This window comes from Podarcis muralis, chromosome 5 (assembly GCF_964188315.1).
Source record: "Podarcis muralis chromosome 5, rPodMur119.hap1.1, whole genome shotgun sequence".
NCBI classification, from domain to species: Eukaryota; Metazoa; Chordata; class Lepidosauria; order Squamata; family Lacertidae; genus Podarcis; species Podarcis muralis.
In genome coordinates, this window is record NC_135659.1 from 101,429,736 (window position 1) to 101,453,572 (window position 23,837).

Genomic DNA, 23,837 nt, shown 5'->3' on the forward strand with positions numbered 1-23,837 from the left:
GCTCTGTGGTTTAACCCACAGCGCCACCCGCGTCCCATAAACAGCATAAAATACAATAATAAAATGCAGCATCAATATCAATAAAATTCAAAAATTCAGAGGTCATTTTGGGAAAAACAAAAGAAAAAACAAAACGCCAGTCAGTAGACATACAATGATCACCAGGGCTAACTGGCCAAGTTGTTCCTACCTGGACAAGTGCATTTAGAACCCAAAACGGCAGAGGAGAATCAGGTCCCTGGTTCTTCTGGGGAGGGTGGGCCAGGGTGGGGGCCTCTCCTCTGTGCCCTGGGTGCCCCTCCGCTCCTTAACTGCCCCCCCAGACATGGAGTTCCTGGAAGTCTTGACGGAGCACCTGGACCGGGTCTTGCTGGTGCGCGGTGGCGGCCGGGAGGTCATCACCATTTACTCCTGAGAAGCTGGCCGAGGCCGTTGCCCGGAGGTTTGTGCCCCGCCTGAGAGCCCCGCCTGCCCCTTTCCGCACCCATCTCTCCCGGAGAGCCAGCAGGGAGGGCCCGCCGCCCAACGCCGCTCCACTCGTCTCTCCGCACGTGAACTGCAGCGCCAGGCGCACCCATCCAAGCACCGCGGCCGCCAGCTCCCGCCCAGCGGCACGGCTGATACCGCTGACCCATAGATCGACCTCGGCTCTAGGGCCGGCTCTCGCCGTGGGACGGAGGGCGGCCGCCGGCAGCTAAGTGACTTCCCCGGGAGGCCGGAGACTCGGATGCGCTGAGCCCCTTGCCCTGATCCTGCCTGCTTTTCTATCGTTGCCTTTTGTCGGGTGTGCTCCTTGCTCCCCCCGCCCCGTCCCCCCCAACCAGCCCCCACGGTGGGGAGAGGGCACCAGCCGAGGCCACCAGCATGCTTCTTCCCTTGCCAGTGCTGGACTCTCCCCTCCCTGCCCTCCTAAGACAAGCCCCCTCTTGGGGACCAAAGCAAAGGGGCTGGGCAGCTTTCGTAGAATCGTAGGCTTGTAGTTGGAAGGGACCCCTGTGGTCATCTAGTCCAACCCCCTGCCCTCCTGCTTTGCCCTTTTTACCCAGGAGGGCCTGGCAACTACTGCGGACCCTCTGCAGGCTGCCTGGGCTTAGAATGGCAGAGTTGTCGAGTGGGAAAGGGGGTCATCCTGTGTCCCGTCCCCCCGCCAAGCCCCTCCAAACCCGCCAACCATTTTGCACTTTGCTCTTCCCGTCCAGCCCAGAGGGGCACTGGGCCGCAGAGATGGGTCTGTCTGCCCCGTCTCGGACGGAGAAGCCACACCTTTTGGGGTCCGCGTTTCCTCCTTCCTGCCAAAAGGGACGGGAGAGGAGACAGGACAGACCCCACTGGGGCCCCCGCAAGACCACAGCCCCTTTGCACTTTAGGACTGGCTCTCCCGGCCTGCAGGGCTGGGCTGCCAGGTGACACCCCACCCCAGGGGCCACAGTGGGGGCGGGGGCCCCTCTCGCCACCCTCCTGCTTCTGTGGCCCCTTCCTCGCCCGCTGACATTCCCCAAATGCCCCGTATGGGACTGCAGTCTCTCCCTTGGGGGAGGCAGGTTGCCTCTGCCGGATGCACTTAATGACCCCCCACCCGCCCTCCTACATGCCCCCCCCCCCGGTTCCCATCTGGCTCAACAAAGGGCTAAGATGCTTTGGGGGGGATTCTGTCCCCCCCCCATCCTAGAATCGCAGAGTTTGAAATGGGACCCCACGGGTCATCTAGTCCAACCCCCTGCAATGCAGGAATCGCAACAACGAAGCCTCCCTCCCTTGCCTCCCCCCCCGAAATGTGTGACGCAGCCCCTCCCTCTCCCCCCCCCCAGTGTCCGCTGTGGGGCTTTTAACCAATGTGAATAGTCCTCCGTAGCCAGAGGGACGTCGCTCTGCCTGATGTGGGGCTGTATATATTGTAAATAGCACAGGACATGTATTTTTAAAGGGGTCGTATTTATGTGGGGGGGGGGACAGAAACGAGATGAAAGTCTATACATAAAGAGAGTGAGAGAGCGAGAGAGATCCAGCGGGTGGGGTGGGTGGGTGGCTGGCCGAGACGCCCCCCCAGGCGGGGCCAGGAGCCAGGCCTGGACCGGCTTGGCGAACGGGCGCCGCGCACTTCTCCACGGGCGCCATGCAGTGGCAGGGAGTTCCGCTGAGACCAGGCGGCGCCGGTGGCTGTTTCCTCCTTTGTGCACTTGTCTCTTCTTAGCTTCTTAGGGTTCTTATCAGGGAAAAGGGCCAGAACCACCTGAACCTATTTCACAGCAGATCTGAGCTTCCACTTCAGAGTGTGGCCTGCTAAGCTTCAAACTCTCCGCGTCCCCCTCGCCCTGCGCCCCACCAGGAAGCCTGGCCCCACGCGCCTCTCCACCTCCTCTCCCAGGGCTGCAGGAGCATAGAATTGCAGAGCTGGGAGGTACACCCCAAGGTCATCTAGGGCAACCCCCCGCCATGCAGGAAACAGAGCTCAAGAATCACCGCTGGATGATCCCCCGGCCACTGCTGGACAACCTCCAAGGAAAGAGAGCCCATCCCCACTCCCCGCGTTGGAGAAGATCCAGTGGGTCCTTCAGTCCACACCCCTGCAAGGCAGGGACCCCCAAAGGTCCTCCAGACCACCCCCTGCAATGCAGGGCTTGCAGCTTCCCATCGCCCGCACCCCTAGCAGCTAGACTGCCCCTTGCTGCCCCTTCACCACCCACCTGGTGGAGTTGCGTCTGCCCCCCTGGCGCACTTTCCATGTGGGTTGTTCAGAGGGTGTGACTGACCCCCCTCCACCTCCAGAGAGCCTGGGGGGTGTCTTCTTCTCCCCTGAGCACAGTTGCCTCCTGGCTGCCGCATGGCTGGCTCCTTCCCCTCCCAGCTGCCCCACTCCCCCCCCCATATCTCCCAGTCCCTCAGGAGAGGACCACGCTTAGCAGGTGGCACTGCATGCGAGTTTACACCCCCCGTTCTGACCCTGCACGTTTGGCCCCCGTGTGTGTGTGTGTCCCGTGTGCCGCTCTCCACTGGAGCCCCTTCAGCCCCGTCCGCCCGGGGAGAACGCAGGGTCCTCTTGTGATCGGGGGGGGGGGGCAGGACATGCACCGCTGCTGGAGGAGGGGGTTGCAGCGGAAACGGGACCAGCTTCAGAAACAGCAAAAAAGGAGAAAGTAATTTTGAACCATCCCCGACGTGCGCACTGAGAAGGGGTCTCCGGCCAAGGCTCGCTCCTTGGAGAGTCCCGGTCCTTCAGAGCTGCTGCTTCTGAGAAGAAGGACCCAGAGTCCCTATTTGTGTTGGTTAAAACACACTCCCCCCCCCCCAAAGCTCCATGTGCAATATCTTTGTTAATGAATGTTCCCACCAGTCGGCTCATCCAATAACCTTTATAATCCGATCACCGTAGCTAACCTGTTTTACGTCCATCCAAGTGACTCTTGATTCGAGTGCAATATTTCGATAGCTTTCGTGAGCTCCTCCATCGTAGGCTTTTGTGTTCTAGGGATTTGTGTGTGCAAAGCAACGCCGATCAGTTTCCTCCCTGTAAATAAACCAGGTTGCCGATCCAAAGGAACGCGCGTTAGGCTTGCCTCTACTTTTGTGCGAGTGTTTGTGGGCTGCCTGGCTACTGCCCCCCCCCCCGCGCTGTTCTCTATGCCGATAGATATCCATGGGGTCGTGGCTCCTCCTCTGTTGACTGCTTGTGTTGACGCTTCTACTGTATTTTATTTTTTAGATTCCTGTCTGCACAAAATGCAATAAAAAGGATTTTATTACACCCTTCATTGGTTGCGGGCGGCCTGCTTATGTCCTGGAGGAGAATGTTGCGTGTGTGCAGAGTCCGCCTTCAAGCGGCACAGTTAACCTGTGGAACTCCCTGCTGGAGGCACCGATGGTCACCTACCAAGGTGACTTTAGAAGAGTGAGTTCCTGGAGGAGAGGGGCATCCCCTGGGGCTTCCAGTCATGAGCTATGCACATGCAGAAGGGGAGAAGGTCTTGTGGTGGGACGCTTCTGGGGGGTTTCCCACAGGCCACAGAGAGAACACTGGACTAGGTGGGCAACTGGCCTGATCCGGGACCTTAGGTTCTTATTTTTACAAGCAGTCGACCGGTGCTGAGCAGGCTGAAAGGAAACCAGAATTGCCTTCCCGACAGCTTGCACTGGCCCAGCTCACAAGGCCCAGGGAGGGGAGACAAGGCTCTTCGGAAACGGCTCTTGGGGTTCTGCCACCCCGTGACTGACCTACAGCTGCTGAAGACCTGGAGGCAGGATAGGGCGGAAGAGGTCTTTGCTGTTCTGCATTGCCATTCACAGGGAGGGACTCCGGGCTGGGGCAAAAGCTGCAGTTCCCTTCCACCGGAGGGGAACTGGGCTGCCGTTGCCCACAGAGAATGTCACGGTGCCACGGGAACGGCTTCCGTTTCTCCTGCACGGAGCTGCTCTTGAGTGGGGTTCAGGCGCTGCAACAAGCCTAGAGAGCAGGAGCGCAGTCATAAAGGATTGAGGACTCAAAGGTAGTTTCTAAAACTGAGTTTACAGAAAAGGTTTGAAAACCTAAATGGCAAGTTTTAGACACGGCCCTACTTGAAGAAAGCCAAGCACATTAATAATAAAGAGTTGAGGACTCAGCTGTGAAAATTTTAGTATTGCCTTTACAAATAGGTTTAAAAAAACCCTAAATGGAATAAATTCAAAGAAAGGAATACAAGATAAGCTGTTTTTGGATTTTAAACAAACTCAAGAACAGGGCTGAAGTGCTCCCATGGTCCAGATGTTACTGCTGATGTTAAAGACTGCTGGGGGGGGGGGGGACTCACACGCCCCAGCACTGAAAGACCAACAGCCAGGCCCTCTTGGAGATGCCAGGGGTTACAACAAACACAAAAAGGAGCTCTTACAATTATTGTCCAATGTTTAGAAAACCGTTTTAGCAAGCTGTATAAATAAAAAGCAGAATGAAAATCCTGCGCTGGGAGGCTCTTGGCGCACATTCTCCCCGAAGGACTTGATCTCAAGATTGCAGAGCTAACCTGAAGGCGCCTTTTCCCCCTGCAAGACAAGCCTCTGTTGGGGAAGAGCCCGTTTCGGGCAGGGGGTGGGGAGAGACACTGTGAAAGAGATTTGTAAAAATATCCAAACAGGGGGGCAGCCTCCTGACACACAACCACCTGCCCACATATAGGAAGCTGCCCCTGTAGTGGCAAGGCAGGGGGCCAGCCAGTGTCCAGAGATGAACCACGGAGAGGGCTGGGGGGGGGGGACAGGGGGACTTCTAGCCATCATGACTATGCTCAGAGGCAGCAGTGCTCCTGAATATCAGCTGCTGGCAAAGAGGGCGCTCTGGCGATGGAATCCTGCTTGCTGCTTTCCTGTGGGTGGGGGCACCTGGTTGGCGACACAGCCAACATTACAAAACCATCAACATTACAAAATTCCAGCTGCTTTCTACTCGGTCTTCCCCAATACTTCATCAAACCCTGGCCTATGTCTTAAAGGTGCAAGACCCCTCCGTTAACAAAACCATACGCTGCTAAGTTTTGCTAAGATGAACCACTTCAGATTACAAGTATGGAAGAGCATGTTTGAATACTCTCATATATCATCATCTTCTTCTTCTTCTTCGATCACTCGCAGCCGAGTAAGATTGTCTTCCATAAACACACTTGGCATATGGAGCACTTGCAAGTCAGGGACACAATCACTTTTTAAAAAATTCAGTTGTAGTGGAGACAAGTTTTTCCTACTGCTTGGGGATAGGCAATTTGTGGCAATATCACAAATTTTGTGGTCTGCTTTTTAGTATACCCCAAATCCTTTGCTTATTCGGGGCCACCCCACGTTTTCTTCAAAAAATTGCTTTGCACAGGGAACTCTAGAGTCATTGATATTTTCAAAAGCAGGGGGGCCGTGGCTTGGCTTTTGAAAAACAGGGGCTCCCAATTAGTTAATTACAGAGGAGCCCCTGTGGACGTGGGGAGCCTGAGGTCCGGCTCTTGCAGGTGGCTCTTTTGTCATTCTTCCCCAGAGGGGGTTGGGGGGGGAGGGACCCCTGACCTACGAGCAAACACCCCCTGAACTACACACCCTCCTCTGCAGCGTTTTGGAAAAAGAAGTGCGCTTCTCGCAATAAACACAGGTGCTCCATCAGGGGCATGAGGAGGATGGGTGCCCAAGGAAGACACGCTCAGGGCCTCCTGCGGCATCAGGAACAGCCTGCAAAGACCCGCAACCATTTTCTTTTAATGCAGATGTGTGTGTATATATACCTTTTTTTAATTAAAAAGTGGCATCCTCCAGTTAACAATACAGAGGAATCTACATGACAAAACCATTCAAGAACAGAACATCTACAGCTTCAGAAAGGGGGGGCTAAGGAGTAACCTCCATGAGTAGGCCTCTCTAGCTGCAAAGGAACAGACACCCCCGTTTCCAACGCAGATTCAAGTTTGTACAACATGAAATCAAGGGGGCAACAGGACCACCCAATAGAGAAAACATTCCTTGGCCCTTTTCTTGCAGGGAGGGGCCTGAGCTGCACAGCAGAGCCTGGGGCTGCATTTCTGTGGCTGTTGCTGAAAAGAAGCAACGGGGGAGGGGGGGTCATGAAGTCCACAGGCAGCTTCCCTCAACGGAGGGAGCCCTAGAGCAAAGAAGGAAGACACTCCACTCGCCTCAGCCCTTCTGGCTCTGTGTGAGAGGAGGAGCAGGCTGCCCACGCCTGCAGCAGGGGGAGAGGGGGCGGCAGAGCCCCAGTGAGGGAGGGGGGCCTCCTGGAGGGTGGGCACGGGAAGGGGCATGCACAAAGGGGAGCCTTGGGGAGAGGAGGCGGGAGAGAGCTGCCCTTGGCCTCAGTAGTGCCGATGGTAGGAGCCCAGCTGCGGCTGGGAGGAGGGGGCGGCCCGCGCCTGCCCCACAGTCTGGTTCACCAGGTGCGTGAGGGCCGGCCCGCTCTGGATCAGCGTGTCCAGGGCCTTCTGCACGCTGGGGTTGTCAAAGTTGATCCCGGAAGACGGCGCCGGCCTGGAGGCGGAAGCGTTGCTGGGGGCTGGCGGGCGGTTCTGGTACAGCGGCTGCGAGGCCTGGGGAGCTGCGGCCCGAGGGCCTGCCCCCCTGGTGGGACCCCCGTGGCTGGAAAACTGAGGGCCCTGGGCCGGGGCCCGCTGCTGAGACTGGCCCAATCCGCTGCCGGTGGCGCTGGGCCGGATCTGTGTGCTGGGCCCCGCGGAGAAGCCGGTGTTCTGGGAGGTTCCCGTGGCCGAGCTGCTGTTGGCCGTGGCCATGGCCACCCCGCTGTTGAAAAGACTGAGGATCTTGGCCTGCAGCTCCTGCTGGGGGGTGGAGGCCACGGGGGCCGAGGGGGGGGCCTGCGCGCTCTGGGTGCTGCTCAGGCTGGCCGAGGTGCCCAGAGAAGACCCGGAAGAGGCTCCGAGGGGCTGCCGGGTGTGCGAAGCTGCGGGGAAGGAAAGGCCAGGTTAAGTCTCTGGAGCCCCAGCTGCCCCCTGCTACAGGCTTAGTGCCATAACAACAACAATAATAACAACAACAACAACTTATTATTTATACCCTGCCCATCTGACTGATCTCCCCAGCCACTCTTGGCGGCTTCCAACCAAATACAGTGGTGCCTCGCAAGACGAAATTAATTCGTTCCGCAAGTTTTTTCTTCTTGCGAGTTTTTCGTCTTGCGAAGCACGGTTTCCCATAGGAATGCATTGAAAATCAATTAATGCGTTCCTATGGAAACAGACTTCAGACCAGGTCCGGGGACAGTCTGTCCCCCGACCTCTTCTGAAGGCTGGGGGGGGGGGACCAAGGGCTTTTCTTCCCACCCCCAGCATTTTAAAAAGCCCCGGGACAGCGGGGGACTCCGCAGGTGGGGAGGGCAGGCGTCCCTGACCAGCTCCTCTCGCCTCCCTGGCGGAGAACTTACCTGGATGGGAGTCCGTGGTGGCTCTCAGCTGCCGCTCCTTGCGCTCCCTCAGGTAGTTGATTATCTTGTCCGTCTCCTCAGAGGTCAGGTAGCGGTTGTCACACAGCAAGTTCAGGAGTGTCTGGATGCCCGGAGGGTGGCCCCCGCGGATTCCCTCCTCCCCCTGCTGGGGGCGCTCCCGCTCCTGCAGAATGGTTTCGTCGGCCATCTTGGCGGCCTGCCTGGCGATCACCTCGCGCTCCTTCTCCCGGATCTCCGTCTTGTAGCGCTCGTAGTTCCTCGCCACCAGCACCATGGCGTCCGCCTGCGGCATGTTCCTGTGCTCTGCGGTGGGAAAGGTTGTGCGTGAGCAACCCCCGTGGCGCCGGGGAAACAGCGGCAGGAAAAGCCCTCCTCCCGGCCGGGTCTCCCGAGAGCTGCTCTCCCTGCAGCCGGAAGCCTCCCCTGCCACTCTAGAGGGCTCTGGCGTCTGCCTGCCTCTTGCAAAGGGAATTCTGAAGTTTCAGTTCAGTTTGAATTTTGCTGATTAACTGGGGCTGTGGGTGCACACATTTGTGCGAGAGACAGACAGTGAAAAGACACTCTGCTTTGAGGGGGGGGGCTCTCCTTCCTTGGGAGGCTTTTAAGCAGAGGTTGGGACGCCATCTATGCAGGATACAGTGGTGCTTCGCAAGACGAAAATAATCCGTTCCGCGAGTCTCTTCGTCTAGCGGTTTTTTCGTCTTGCGAAGCAACCCTATTAGCGCCTTAGCGGATTAGCGGTTTAGCGGCTATTAAAGGCTTAGCGGCTATTAGCGGCTTAGTGGCTAAAAGGCTATTAGCGGCTTAGCGGCTTAGAAAAGGGGGGGGGAGCGAAAAAAATCGCAAGACTCGCAAGACGTTTCCGTCTTGCGAAGCAAGCCCATAGGGAAAATCGTCTTGCGAAGCGCATCGAAAAACGGAAAACCCTTCCGTCTAGTGGGTTTTTCGTCTTGCAAGGCATTCGTCTTGCGGGGCACCACTGTACTTTAGCTGAGAGTCCTGCATGGCAGGGTTGGACTAGATGCCTCTCGGGGTCCCTTCCAACTCTACAGTTCTAGGATCCTTCTGAAAACACACACAGGTTCCAGCTCTCACAAGCCAGGAGACCCAAAGCAGACACCCTCCTCCTCCTCCTCGACTTGGGCATCCTGTGGGTTCTGGGGCACAGGCCCCCTTTGTGGGAAGAAGCAGCCCCTCGCTCGCCCCCCTTGTGCTCTCAGCCACCTGCACAAGTGTCTGTGGGGAAAGCCCCGTCCGCAGCTGCAGCCCCTCCCTGGCCCCCCTACCTTGTGGGGTGCCAAACATGATGTTGACGGTGCAGGAGTGGTGAATCTGGTGCTGCTGGGTGATGACAATGGCAAAGGCAGAGCCCCCTCTGCTCACGTCGTCCAGGGCTTGCTGCAAAGACATCTCTGAGTTGAGGAAGATCAGGTCCACCATCATGCCAAGATCGCGCACCTTGCGCCCCACCGACTCCGCGTACTCCCTGCGCAAAACAGAAGCCGCTGCACCTGAGCCTGCGCCCCTCTCTGCTTCCTCATCATACGCCAGGTGGAACACAGGAGTTAGGAGTAAGGAATCTTCCACTTGTGGGGCAAACATGGCCAGCCAGGGGTTCAAATTTGGACCTCAAGATCCTTTCCCCCAAACCACAGTTGCCTGCCCCACACTTGACATCCCATGTGGCGTCAGGTGTGCTGGCAGGGAGGCACATGGCTGCCAAGGGGCCACTGGGAGCTTTGAAGGGTCCTCTTGATTCTGCCTTAGCAAGGGAAATCAGGCTTTGGCTCTGCCACCTGTCAGACGGATCAGCTGGGCAAGTGAGGGCTGGGGGAGGGGGGAGGAATTCGCTCACCCACATAGCCAACAACTGCAGAAGCAGCTTTCGGCTCAATTGCCCATCAGTCAATGTGCAGGAAAGCAGAAACCTCAGGCGCTCTTTGCTAGCTCAGAGTGGGGCTTTGCAGTCCCAACTTTGGGACTTCAAAGAACTCTATCACCCAATGTCATTGTGATGTCAGGTAATTGACAGTTGGGTAGCTCCATGCACCCATCACATGGGGCCCACAAGGCTAGAATCTGACAAGGATCTGGCCAGCAAAGCCAAGATGAAATGGCTCCCTTGTTTTCGGTGTTTGTAGAGATGGTTTGATTCAGAATCTGGTGGGTTCATTTACTACTCATAGAGCCTGCGCTTTTGCGTTTCGCTCTCTTTTATTGTGTGCAATTGCTTTGAGGGCATCATGCCACAAAGCGGTCGGGACACGTGCCTAGAAAGAGCCACACCACCAGCCCCACAACAGCCAGAATGCAGGAGCAGCAACTGGGGGGACAGTGAGGGCCGTGGCCCCGCCTGACAAGCTCTTACTTGGTCTGCTTGTTGACCACAATCACTGAGCAGTCCACCGGCCGCTCTGAATCAATGCGCCGCTTGATGTCCTCAAAGAACTGGCGATACAGCTCTTCCCGGCGCCGCTCCTCCCGCTTCATGCGCTCTGAGGGAAGAGTCACCAGGGTCAGGGCGGAGAATCTCACCTGGCCCCCTCCCCTTCCTGGCAGGACCGCCCACCCCGCTCCCACCAGCCTCGGATGGACGGACGGATTCGATAGCCACCTTCAGTGCTCAAGGTGGGTCTGTCCAACTGGTCTCGGTAGCGGTCGTAGTACTGGTCATCCTTCCTCCGGTAATAGTCGTCCGGGCGCGCATAGCGGTCATAGCCCTCCTCTCGCCTGCAAGGCAGACACGGGGAGACATGTTCCGACTGCAGCAGCCAAGCGCCACTCCCAACAGCACCCCCCTTGTGCCACTCCAGGAGGCTCCCAGGATATGCATACCTGTAGGGAGGCTCCCTGTAGGGTTCATAGAGCGGCTCTCGGGTGTCCCGAGGGTCCCTTAGGGCTCTGGGGTCCCGGAAGTCTCTCGGCTCTCTGCCGCTGCTGCGCACATCTCTCACCCGCGCATCCTGGGAATCTCTGCCATTCCGGCTCTCTTGAGCGTCTCTCGGGAGGCTGTGGCGGTTTGGAGAGCGGTCGCGTCGTCCATCTCTCTCTCCGTAGGGCAAGGCCTCTCTGCAAGAAGCACCGGGGAGAGTTCTTTAGACAGCGGGCACCGTCAGCAGGGTCGTCCCCAGCTGCCAGGGCAAGGCCCCTCCTGGAACAAGAGTCTAGGAACACTTGAGAGAGGAACAGCGGACAGACAGCCCTGTTTAGGGAAGCTTTTAATGTTTGATGTCATACTGTGTTTTTAATATTCTGTTGGAAGCTGCCCAAAGTGGCTGGGGAGGCCCAGCCAGATGGGTGGGGTATAAGTAATAAATTTATTATTACTACTACTACTAAACTACTACTGCTACTACTATCCGCAGCCTGGCTTCAGAAGGCAAAGGGATCCTGGCCTAGTTCTCACCCCAGTGCCCAACCTGCAGCTGGGCCCTCCTGCTTCCAAGACTGGTGGGGGGATGCGTGACCTAACGCTTCTTCCCACAAGAAGATCCTCTCCTCACATACAAAACCACCCTGTCACGGAGATGCCTGCGCCGGAGCCTTTCCAACACCTAGCTTTCTGCGTGCAGGGAAGAATTCCGATGAAGGAGGCTTCAGCCACCCAAGTCCCCCCTGGCGGTTCGCAGTGGTGCAGCCCAGATTGTTCTATCACCCCAGGGACAACGGGGCCTTGGTCAATTCCCGCACAAGCCTATCAGAATCTAGCACCACCTCAGCTTAATCTTCTAGATGGGCTCCCCCCCCCCAAGACGTCTTTGTGTTGGTCTGAAGTGAGGCTGCAGTGACAATGGGCTCCACCACCACATCCGCCCCTGGGCTGGGCTCAGCGCTCAATGGGGGAGAAAGCTCCCTCGGGATTTGTTTCTAACCACAGAGGTATAACAAGACCAGGAAACAAAAGAAGTGAGTGACGGCCTGTGGAGGTACAGCAGGAGAAGGGGAGCTCTCACATTTCGGAAAAGAAGGTGGTCCCGGACCGCAGAGCAGCGCATCTTACGGAACAAACCTTGTGGACAGTAGGAGAATGTGGACAGGCAGAATGCCTGGAGAAGTTAAGGAAGTGGGACAGTCGGAGGACTCCTCGTCTGGAGCCAAGCGGAGCCGTCAGTGATGTGTACGCAATAAACCAGCACCCTTTGGACGCAGGGCCTTTACTCAGGGCCAACCCTGGACGTTACCAAGAACTCACGCACTGCGCAACGGTTCTTTATTTCAGTTCCCAAGCTTCATTCTCCCCAGGCTCAGGGACGGCGGCAGCACTTCTCATGTTTTCTTCAGGCTTCATACGAGTGGCGTTTGAAATGGATTTCAGCAAGCTCAGCTGAACTGCGCTCTTGACAGGGGAACCCAAGAAATGCCAGAGAGCCAGAAAGGGCACCTCCCTGGGGAGAAAGCCAGACCCTCCTCCCCTGTAGGTCTGCGAACGCCCTCGCTAGGCTCCAGAGGTACAGGCAGACCCCTGGTAGGGCCAGAGCTCAGGCAGGTTGTGGCCACATGCCCCCTTCTCCGCTCATCCCCCCCTCCGACACCCACAGCAATGCCATGCCTGCCCCTCGTGTGTGCTCTGCCCACAGCGCTCAGAGCAAAGCAGTGCCCTGGTGCACGCTAGCGCGCTAGCCGCTAACATCAAGGGTGATGCTCCGGCTTCCGCTTGCGCCTTGGCCACTGGCACCCCGGTGATGTCCCGGCTCCTGAACTAGCAGAAGCGGCAGCCAGGTCTGGGGCTTGTGCACAGGTCTGTGCTGATGCCAAGAGAAGTGCCCGTGCACGATGGGCACACAGTGACGCAGCGCCAAGAGAGGACAGGAGGATCCTCTTGCCAAGATGATGTTATCTGTGCCCCTCTCTTCGGGGGCAATGCCGCTGCAACGGAAAAGCATGCCAGCACGGGGAGGGGGGAGGAAGCGCTCCCCGGCATGCAGCCTCGCCCCTGGGCGCAAGGAATCTTGCTGCCCTCTCCTTCGTGGTACAGCCCGAGGGACGCTCTCGACTCCGAGGCGCTCGCCAGGGACGCCCCAGGGTCACACAGGCCGCAGCTCTCCTTGCCCGCAACCTGCCCCGAGCCTGGGAGGAGCCTGGCGGCAAAACAATCTTGCCGCCTGGAAGGCTGCAACCAGGAAGAATCGCAGAATCCTTGTGGGATTCCCTTCGGAGGAGAAGCTCCACCGTCCGCGGAGGAAGGTGCATTTCTGCCCTGAGCCCAAACTCCTAGGGGAACTTGATGCTTCTCGGTACTTTACCTTCGTGCTGGGCTGGACCTTGAGGGAGCCTTATTCATATTTCTTCTTCCCGCTGCTTTATTAATATCTGAAAAGAATAATCAACCCGTCTGTTCAATGCTATGGAACAAAGAAAAGATCGTCAGCATATTGAAAAGAAAGCATCAACGTTCAAAGGCGGCCAGAGGGTGCAAGGAAGACCACGCCACGAGGTGCTGTCGCTGAAACAACCTTTATTACATCAGGAATACAGTACAGTGAAGTTGTCGGCCGACGGCATCCTCCAATTGCAAGCTCCAGGAAGGAAGGAGCCAGCTTTTTGCTCTAACTGACCCAAAGGCACAGGCTGGAAACAGAGGCCAAAGCCCAGGCAAACCCGGCAGGCGGCCAACCAGCCCCCACCCCGGTTGCTGTGAAGCCACGTTCGCTCAGCACGCAACTGCTGAGGAGGAAAGGGATCCGAAGGGACAGGTGGGTGCTGGAGCTACGCCACAAGGCCAATGAAGGTACTGAAACGGAGGGCGGGGGGGGGGGGGAGAGAACACACACATCTCCAGATCAGACTACTGGGCTGCAACGTGATAATACCCAGGGCTGTCAACCAGAAGTTTGAAAACAACCAGGCCTGAATCAAGTTACACATGCATGAAGCAATAGTTCTGAAAAGAGGAAATCCTTTTCATTCTTTTTCTTTTAGATGACGCACACAGAAGTCACAGCAAGCACCATCTCAGGAGAGGCCCAACCCGAGAAGGAGGTCCAACCGCACAAGCCTCCCTCTCCCCTGGGGCTGGAGCATCTCAGAAGTCAGAGCGCGTGGAAAGGAGATGGGCAGGAGAGGCTGCGGGTCCACAGGGTCAAAAGCCACCTTCTTCCACCCCCCACCCCCAAAATAGATGGGTGGGAGAAAGACAACAGCCCTGGAGAAGGTGCAGTTTGTTTACCCCCCCCCCCCAAAAAAAAACCAACAACACACCACAGCTGGAAAACTGGGAGAGAAATGCTTTAGCCCATTTCTTCGATTAGCTGGGTATAAAAGAGTGACTATCAACGCATTCTGTATTTTTAACCACTCAAAGGTACAATTAAAAAACACATCTGAACTTGATAGTTTTATAGATTTATTTAGATTAGCTAGAGCGAGATATCAGTGTTATAATCCTGCATAGTGAGATTCTCTAAAAAAGAACTGGGGGGGGGGGGAATCAGATGCATATTACAGCCAACAATTCCGACCACGTTTTCTATCACCATCGTAGGAAACGTAGTAAATATTTAGAATAAAATATTTGGAGGTGCAGCCCTTTCAACAGCTGACCAGCTCCATTTCCCCAAAGCCTAAGAAGAACCAGCCCTCCTGTAATGCTTTTCTGCAGCAAAAGGAAAACGTAACCCTGAATATATGGCAACTTTCCTTTTTGTGGGGAGTGGGGAAGGAAGCCCAGGCATCCAGTCCTTCTTGCCGTGGAGTCACCCCTTCTGAGCCTCTTTCTCCCACTCATTGACAGGTAGATCTTTTGCTATGGAAGTGGCTGTCCCTTTTCAAACCTCTCATCAGATAGTAATAGCAGAGGGCTGGTGCTATTTCCACACAGCCAAGCCTAGCCCTTAAATTTAGTAATGTTTGAATGTGTCGTGCATTTGCGGGTCAGACCAAAAGCCTCCTGCTTTGCTTTGGAAAGAGGCCCCTTTTCTTACATGCCCCTCAGGCTGCAAGTGCCTCCAAGTTTGCCTACTTGCCTTTTCTGCTTTACATAATCGGTGGAAGAGATCCTGTGCTTTGGGGTCCCATGTCATCCTAATGTGTTTACTGCCCCGGTTCACTCTTGAGTCTGAAAAGAAAGTGATGGATCGGGCCCCGAGGCAAGACGATGGCAGTATCTGATTAAGAACCACCCCTATGGAGCTAGTCCTCAGTGGGCCCTTTAACACACTGCTCTAACAATGTGTACTGCGCATTCATTGTCACATCAGGCTGCCTCCTGCCCCATCATGAGATCTCTCTGAAACATCTCAAGCGTCCACACTTGTACGTTGACCCTCAGTCAACTGTATCTTCTCACCTCTTTCCTGCTCGTTTTGTCAAACAGCATAAATTGAAACCTTGAAATTTGCTTGCGAAAACTATCTGGAACCCTTCTTGGCATCTTCTCTTTCACTCTTCCATTTTTACTGTGTGGCTGAAGAACCTCTCGCCTTCCTGGAAGCTTGTACAAATCTGCAACTGCAAAGGCGCCAACGCAGGGGGCTGCAGCCTTTCCGCTGGCGGATGTCTTGCTCCTCCATGCAACCTGCTTTGCTCCACAGCCAGGCCCAGCTCGCTGCTCCCCTCCTTTCCTTCCACCTCTGGAGCTGTTGAGACGATGCTGGCAGCAATCCAGCCTCCAGGTCAAACTGCACGTTTGCCAGTCATCGCACGGCAGCGGTTTCCGCTCCGTCAACACTCTCGGCTGGCTCTCGCCCAACTCGAGTGGCACAAGGTGTCCAGGGACTTCTTCAAGGGCTCTTCAAAGGACCCCCCCCCCAAACATGCCTCAGCTTACCTGTGAGGACTGGCACTGAAGATCTGAAAGCTGCCTTTTCCACGGGGAATGAGCAGGGGGGTCCATGCAGGATTTGAAAAACAAAGTCCACGATAGGGCAGCAGCTTAGGCTGAACACTGGGGAGCTCAGTGTAACATACTGGCACAAAGTTTAAGCACCGCTGGTGTGTATTAGGGGGACGGGGACTGAAGACAAGACACCCAGAGAGAGCTGAAAGGATGACAAAGGCAGAGCCAAAAACACTCTTGGAGGTCAAGGTCCACAGCATCTTTTATTGAGTAGCATGCCGGAGAGACAAAGCCGCCGCCCCCCCTTTCACATTCGGTCTTAGGTACCCACGCAAGATGATAGGCTGCCTCCCATCTTAAATCAAAGGCAGGCAGCTTACGAGAAGAGTGCTTCTTCTGCTCCTGAAGGACTGCAGGCGCATCAAAATGTTCTGTGTCAAAAGCCATGCTACTTACTTGTCTTCAGTGAGGCCAGCCGTGATTTCAGATTGTGAGGGGATCAGAGTCTGGCACTAGCCTTCCAGAGGTGGGGGCCCCAGCAGGTCCAAGAGATGGGAAAGGCCAGAGGGGAAATGTGGGGAGAATGAGTAGGTACACTGGAAATATTGGCTCTTTCAGAATGTTTAAATACGTTCCTAGTTAATGTTTAAAATGATGAAACCCAAATACTCATTTCAATAGAGTAGTTCTTTAGGTAAGCAAGCGAGAAACTCAACAGTATTAGCCCAAAGCAGCTCCTGAATTCTGTAGACACAACACTTTCCACAACCAATTACAGCTCCCAGCTCAGTGGGTGAAGTGAGGACTAGGACAAAATGCGATGCTATTCCTAATCAAGCCCCATGAGGGCAGCCCAACACCCCATTTCTCTGCTGGCCCTTAATATTTACAACCCATTGCCTACATTCCAAGGATGCTCAGCTTGACCTTCTTCCCACAGAAATGTGATCTGGTGTCCCTGCACAATAGTGAGGTCTAGCTATGATTTGTGACACATCCTTGCAGCTCAGCATTTCCACTCGCAACGTTTAACAGTTTAGCCAAGTCACAGCTTCTCAGCTAGCCTTCTCTGCTGCCTCCTGCCAACAGGTAACAACTGACTATATGCATCCTCTGGGACACACCATTCTCGGTGCCGCCCATTTTTGCCAAATCTCTTCATCGAGTTTGCAAAATGTCTGCATAGAGGCGACAACTGAGACTGCAATGAGGCAGGATGACAGAGATGTAGAAAATGGAGTGCCAAGGAATGCGAAGCTCCCAGCAGTTCTGACTTGGCTCAGGGGATGCTATTTGCATATGCTGAAAGACAAGATATAGTCAAACTTCTCCATCGTCACATCTAGTTGGGTCCAGAATTGTGAACTAAGAAAGTAACACACTTCTGAAGCGCAACCTGGGAATTCCTTATCCAAAGCAGAACTTTCCCATGGGAGCCCGGCAACCAGCAAAACGCACACACAGAGCTTGAGAAATTAGCAGATTTATTTGTCAACCTTGCGTCCCGGTCCTTCTCTTTTAAAAACATCTCTAGTTTTTTCTACGACTTTTAATTCCAAAATTGCTACAGCATGGATTTGTTATTTAAGGATTTTTTAAAAAAAATCCAACCAGTCCATCTAATTGCAAAGTGGGATTAATATTTCATTTCTGTAAAACCATGTAACTTTTCAAGCTAGGCCTGAAGCAATTTGCCCCTTTTTATACCTCAGCAGCAAAGGAAGCAGGAAGAAGGAAGAACCCTCCTCAGCTATCTTAACAAAAAATCACAGGCAAAACTTCCTGATGGAAGGATTTTAAAAAGCATCAAGATTCTCCAGAGCTACATGGAGCATCGTGTCAGGGGACCAGAGACCTTTCCATCACAAATAATGGAAAGTGTTTCACTGAGGTAGAAAAGGGGATCCTAAATGTTTTTCCTATGGATCCCTTGTAAACTGCTGGGGGTCTTCTTGACAGACCACCATTGTTTTTCCTGCCAGACACAGCATTTGCAATGTGCTGTGCTAGATCACGGAATCCTAACACTGTAGAGTTAGGGGGGACCTCAAGCGTCCTGTAGTCAAACCCACTGCAGGAATCACAGCTAAAGAACTACAATCTCAGAGGCCTTGTGTCACGATCAAAGGAACTAACAGCACTATTCTAATAATAATAATAAATTGTCCAGTAGCACCTTAGAGACCAACTAAGTTTGTTCTGGGTATAAGCTTTCGTGTCACGTCTTCAGATACCCTGAAACAGAAGTCACCAGACCCTTATATATAGTGGGAGGGTGGGGTGGGGTTTTTCTCAATAGGGTAGTTACTACCCGGTAGTAGGAGATGAGTGACTGACTCAATGCATATGGTAAACCTGTGACTGTTAATGACTGCAATTAGTCCTACAGGAAAAAGCATGGGATAGTATGCAACGGCAAAAAATAGCTTTCGCATGTGTAATGAGACAAGAATCCAGTACGTATCTCTATTCAGACCAGGTCTCTCCATAGTTTTCAGTTTAGTAATAAGTTGTAATTCAGCAACTTCTCTTTAAGCCTATTTCTATTTTTGTAATAAGACAGCTGCTTTGAGATCCTGTATTTCTGAATCTGGCAGGAAAAACAATAGTTTTTATTTCGACTGCGTCAGACCAACATGGCTACCTACCTGAATCTAGCACTATTCTATTTTGCCTTGGTGACACCTGGAGTCCTGTGTCCAGTTCTGGACACCCCAGTCTAAGAGGCCTAGAGACAAGGTGAGATGCTCAAGGGTCTGCAAACCAAACCTTGTGAGGAACAGTTGAGGGAATTGGGTGGGAATAGCCTGGAGGAGAGACTGAGAGGAGAAATCTCTGATGGGTTGTCTCATGGAGGATGCAGCAAGCTTGCTTTCTGCTTCTCCAGAGGGGAGGACCTGATGCAACAGACTCCAAGTGCAAGGAAGGAGATGCCAACTAAAGATCAGGAAGAACTTCCTGAGGATAAGGGCCTTCTATGGTGGAAGGGGCTCCCTCGAAAGGCGGTGGAATCTCCTTCGCTGGAGGCTCTTAAGCAGAGAGGTGGGGTGGCTGTCTGCATCTGCCAGGGATCTGGCTGGCCACTGGGAGAACACACCAGGCAAGTTGCAGAAAGGGGCATTCCAACTATAGACATATGGGAAAAAATTCTGACTGTAAGAGCTGCTGGACAGTGGAATGGACTCCCTGGGGAAGTGGTGGCCTCTCCTTCCTTGGAGGGTTTTAAGCAGAGGCTGGCTGGCCATCTGCCCTGGATGCTTGAGCTGAGATTCCTGCACTGCAGGGGGCTGGACTAGAGGACCCTTGGGGTCCCTCCCAACTCAAGGATTCTACTATTCTTTAGCCCAAATTCCTTTTTTTTAAAAGTACTTTTCATTTGCATTTTACATACAGTTCAAAAAGGAGGAGGAAAGAAGGAAAGGAGAAAAATGAAAATGAAACCACAACAATCCAAGGTCTCAACACAAGAACACCTTGAAGAATGGCCAAACTCGGCCCTCCAGCTGTTTTGGGACTACAACTCCCATCATCCCTAGCTAGCAGGACCAGTGGTCAGGGATGATGGGAACTGTAGTCCCAAAACAGATGCAGGGCCGAGTTTGGCCAGGCCTGCTAAGGGCTCCTTCTCTGGTCTCTTTTGCTTATTCCAAGTTCCCAAGCTCTACTATCTCTCTCCTCCTTCCTCTTATGCTGCTGAATTTATCCAAGTCCTGCTAATCTGTTCACTTGTTCACAGCGAACACAGCTGTCAACGTTTCCCTTTTCTTGCCAGGAATCCTATTCGGAAGAAGGGAATTTCCTTTAAAGAAAGAAAAACGTTGACTACGGCTATTTAAAACACTTTGCAGTCCTTGATCGCCTTGTTCCCTTCCCGTTTTCGGGCTGCCGATTCCCGCATCGCCCGCGGGTCAGACTGGATGACCTCGGGGTGCCTGGGCCCTCTCCACTCCCACGTGACCTTCCTGGCTCCGCCCACCCCCTCTCGCCCCCCCACCAGAATAAAAGTCCCGGCCCCGCCAAACCGCGCAGCCGCAGAAGCGGCCCCCTCCCCCGGCGCGTGAAGAGGGCGGGGCCCACGAGATGCGCGTGCACGAGAGAGAGAGTAAGACAGACGGAGAGAGAGGCGCGCGCCCCCACGGCTCCCTCCCCCCCCCGCAACGGACTGCGCACGCGCACAAGCGACGGGCCTGCGGGGGTTGCCGAGGCAACGGGGCCCCTCCCTGGCGACGAGGGCGGGTCTCTGTGGGCCGCGGACGGGACACTGAGGGGGGGGTGTCGCGGTCGCCGCCTCCGCTACTCACCGGATACTCCGCGGCGGCCGCGACGACGGCGAGCGGGCCAAGCGAGCGCAGCGCACGGCCTCTGGCGCTCTCCTCACGGCGCATGCGCGGGCGGGGCGGGGCCGCTTCAAAATGGAGCACGCAAAGCACGGTGGGCCTCTCGCGGCGAGCGAGCCAATGGGAGCGCAGGTCCCGCCTTTCCCTCATCCCTCCAGCCAGTGACGTTCTCGGGCGCCGCAGATGGACGGGCCTCGCGGTGAACGAGCCAATGGGAGCGCAGGTCCCGCCTTTCCCTCATCCCTCCAGCCAGTGACGTTCTCGGGCGCCGCAGATGGACGGGCCTCGCGGTGAACGAGCCAATGGGAGCGCAGGTCCCGCCTTTCCCTCATCCCTCCAGCCAGTGACGTTCTCGGGCGCCGAAGATGGACGGGCCTCGCGGCGAGCGAGCCAATGGGAACGCAGGTCCCGCCTTTTCCCCAGCCCTCCAGCCAGTGACGCTCTCGGCCGCCGCAGATGGACGGGCCTCGCGCCGCCCCGCCTCCTGCCCCGTCCCTGCTCTGCTGCAGCGGCTTCTCTCATCCTCCAGGGGGCGCCCGAGCCGCGCTGCTCCCTTGGGCGGCGGGGGGGGGGGGTCGAGGGCCGCGTGGGAGCCCTTCGCGGGCCGCCCTCCTGCTCCTTCTGCCTCTGCACTCGGCCTGTGACCCTCAAAGGCGCCCAGGATGGGTGGAATATTTTTTGGGGGGGATGTAGTGTAATTTACTGATTTAATTTGATTTTTCCTCTTGAAAAATGCTGTTTCTTGATGCAGCGCGTGTTTCCAGGCCAACCCAAGGGCCACCAGCCAGAGATTTAGTCATAATAATAATATTTATTCATTCATTCATTCATTCATTCCCTAGCCACTCTGGGCAGCTTCCAAGAAAATATTAAAATACAATAATTTATCAAATATTAGAGACCAACTGGCACTGAGGGTTAAACCACAGAGCCCAGGGCTTGCCGATCAGAAGGTCGGCAGTTCGAATTACCGCGATGGGGTGAGCTCCCGTTGCTCGGTCCCTGCTCCTGCCAACCTAGCAGTTCAAAAGCACGTCAAAGTAGAGGCAGCATGGCGGCAGCAGCAGAAGAAAAGAGCTCCTGAAGCCAGCCACATTAAAAGGCTCTATCTGGCCAATTCCCGGACCCCCAAAATTGCTGCTGCCAACACTGCCAGCGGAGAGGTATTGGGGGTGCCCGGGCATCTATCAAAAGAGCCAAAGCACCCCCCCCACGACCTTGATTGAGCCGGAAAGGCACCCGACCCCCCCCCCCCAACAGCCGAGAGGAGCTCCAAAACCAGGAGGACAGTGGAGCTAATGCAAAGAGGGAGAAAGAAAGGGAGAGAGAGGAAGAAAAAGAAAGAAAGAAAAAGGAGCCCCAAATTTACCGTTGCTGCCCCCATCTCTGCCGACGGGAAAGCAGAGGAGAGGTAGGTGAGCACAGTGAAGGCTTCGGGGAAGAAAAGGGAAAAAAACGCACGTGGCTGAGCCCTACCGGGAGCTCCAGCGGCAAGGAAAACCCAGAGAAGCTGCATAACAAAGGAGAAAAAAAACTACCGTATTTTTCGCTCTATAACACGCACCTGACCATAACACGCACATCGTTTTTAGAGGAGGAAAACAAGGGAAAAAACATTCTGAATGAAACAGTGGATGTATCATTTTTGTGCTTCATGCTGTGGCCACAGACATGTGATCTGATGGTGAATTTGGGGTGACCCAATGCAAAAATCCTGAGAATTCCTGTGGATCCATGCTTTGTAACCACGTTTTTGCACCATTGCAGCCCCAGGCAACAGTGGGTGCGTGATTTTTTGGGTGCAGGCTGTAGCCATGGACATGCTATGTGATCTGATGGTGAATTTGGGGTGACCCAATGCAAAGATCCTGAGAATCCCTGTGGATCCATGCTTTGTAACCACATTTTTGCACCATTGCAGCCCCAGGCAACAGTGGGTGCGTGCTTTTTTTGGTGCAGGCTGTAGCCATGGACATGCTATGTGATCTGATGGTGAATTTGGGGTGACCCAATGCAAAGATCCTGAGGATCCATGTGGCTCCATGCTTTTTAACCACGTTTTTGCACCATTGCAGCCCCAGGCAACAGTGGGTGCGTGATTTTTTTGGTGCAGGCTGTAGCCATGGACATGCTATGTGATCTGATGGTGAATTTGGGGTGACCCAATGCAAAGATCCTGAGGATCCATGTGGATCCATGCTTTTTAACCACGTTTTTGCACCATTGCAGCCCCAGGCAACAGTGGGTGCGTGATTTTTTTGGTGCAGGCTGTAGCCATGGACATGCTATGTGATCTGATGGTGAATTTGGGGTGACCCAATGCAAAGATCCTGAGGATCCATGTGGATCCATGCTTTTTAACCACGTTTTGCACCATTGCAGCCCCAGGCAACAATGGGTGCGTGATTTTGGGGGGGCAGGCTGTAGCCATGGACATGCTATGTGATCTGATGGTGAATTTGGGGTGACCCAATGCAAAGATCCTGAGGATCCATGTTGATCTATGCTTTGTAACCACATTTTAAGTGGGGAGCGAAGGAAAAACAAAGAAGGGACATGAGAGGGGTGTGCAGAGAAGCAGCTGGCTAAGAATGCTGGAGAGGGATTTAACGGGTGGGAGGAAAGAAAGGCAAAAGTTCCCCCCCAAGCCAGCCATCTCTCTCTCTCTCTCTCTCTCTCTCTCTCTCTCTCTCTCCCTCCCTCCCTCCCTCCCTCCCCCCTCTCTCTCCCTCCCCCCCTCTCTCCCTCTCTCTCCCCCCCCTCTCTCTCCCTCTCCCCCAGCAGCACCGGAGCACAGAGAGGAATTAGAAAGAACGACACTCTGCTTGCCTGGAGGTGAGGGGCTTTCCCTGCTCTTTGTTCCGTTTGAGCAAACCCAGCAAGGAAACAGAGGAGGGTGGGCAGTAAGACCCTGAGGCAGAATGCAGGAAAGCAGCCACTTCCTCTTTTCAGGTTTCCCTTCTCCGTGACTCGCGATTTGACTTTTGCTTGATTTTTTGGCTCCAGGGACCACACATTCGCTCTATAACACGCACAGACATTTCCCCTTCCTTTTTAGGAGAAAAAATCTGCGTGTTATAGAGGGGAAAATACGGTACCCTTTTCCCCCTTTCTTTTCTTTTTTTTTTATAACTCCCCCCTTTTTTAACCCCTTCCTCCCCTTTAAAAAGAATATATATATATATATATATATATATATATATATATATATATCTCTTTCTTATCCCTCCCCCCCCCATATACCTACTTTTACCACTTTTCTTTTTAAAAGAGGGGCCACTGCTGCTGCAGCCACCCTTTATTTGAATCTTTATATTTATTTCTATCTTTTCTACACACTACTTAAAGACACACTTTTCCACACACACACCCTCAATTTAAACCTCATTTTATTTCCACCTCAAACTCCCCTCTTAAGATTTAAAATGGCAGTACCCAGAAAACAACCCTGAACCATCACAGGCCATTTCCTGGGACTGCCACTTCGCCCCAGACTTTCCACTCTCTTTTACCTACCCTCTTTTACCTACACTTTACTCATTTTTTTAAAAAAAATAAAATAAAAAGCTCTATCTAAAGACAACCCCCTTTTTCTTTTTTTTCTTTTTTACCTTTAATTCTCATTTTTATCTTTCACCCGTACATTTTTAATTACTTTTTTACAAACAAAAAATAATAACAATAATTAGGGGGAAATATTATTATTTTTTTTGGGGGGGGGAACAAAACCAAACCATACAATTATTATTCTTTTCTTTCCCTCTTTCTCTTTTTAAAGCTCTTGTTGGTTTGTTCTTGAAGGGGGAAT

At 54.1% G+C, this 23,837-nt stretch overlaps 3 protein-coding genes across 6 annotated transcripts in view; 2 read left to right on the forward strand and 1 right to left on the reverse strand.

Moving 5' to 3' along the window:
* The window catches only part of SLC12A5 (solute carrier family 12 member 5), a 105,491-nt gene extending 101,742 nt beyond the window's left edge, over positions 1–3,749 (forward strand). For all 3 annotated transcript variants that reach the window (XM_028735714.2, XM_028735715.2, XM_028735716.2), the window contains one exon: positions 324–3,749. In XM_028735714.2, coding sequence (XP_028591547.2) covers positions 324–415 — 92 coding nt within the window. In that variant the 3' untranslated portion in view covers positions 416–3,749. The remainder of the gene's footprint in view (positions 1–323) is intronic.
* SNRPB (small nuclear ribonucleoprotein polypeptides B and B1) overlaps positions 1–23,837 on the forward strand; it is a 393,907-nt gene that overhangs the window by 61,323 nt on the left and 308,747 nt on the right. The gene's annotated exons all lie outside the window — the stretch shown is intronic.
* NCOA5 (nuclear receptor coactivator 5) lies at positions 6,219–20,088 on the reverse strand. 2 transcript variants are annotated; one of them, XM_028735718.2, is made up of 8 exons: positions 19,994–20,088; positions 13,162–13,228; positions 10,754–10,987; positions 10,533–10,648; positions 10,287–10,413; positions 9,205–9,404; positions 7,898–8,221; positions 6,219–7,417 (listed from the first exon to the last, which is right to left on the reverse strand). In XM_028735718.2, the coding sequence occupies exons 2-8, from the start codon at positions 13,197–13,199 to the stop codon at positions 6,816–6,818; spliced, it is 1,641 nt and encodes a 546-aa protein (XP_028591551.2). In that variant the 5' UTR covers positions 13,200–13,228; positions 19,994–20,088; the 3' UTR covers positions 6,219–6,815. The 2 variants fall into 2 exon arrangements, with proteins under 2 accessions (XP_028591551.2, XP_077785626.1); XM_077929500.1 differs by lacking the exon at positions 19,994–20,088 and having other exon boundaries at positions 13,162–14,337.

Bases quoted from the DNA above. Each gene is read 5' to 3' on its own strand.
- NCOA5 (XM_028735718.2), bottom strand. From the start codon at position 13,199: ATGAATAAGGCTCCCTCAAGGTCCAGCCCAGCACGAAG. The intron at 10,649-10,753 runs GTATGCATATCC...TCTGCCTTGCAG, and splicing joins TACAGGGAGCCTCCCTACAG to GCGAGAGGAGGGCTATGACC. The intron at 7,418-7,897 runs GTAAGTTCTCCG...CCTTCCCCGCAG, and splicing joins CACCACGGACTCCCATCCAG to CTTCGCACACCCGGCAGCCC.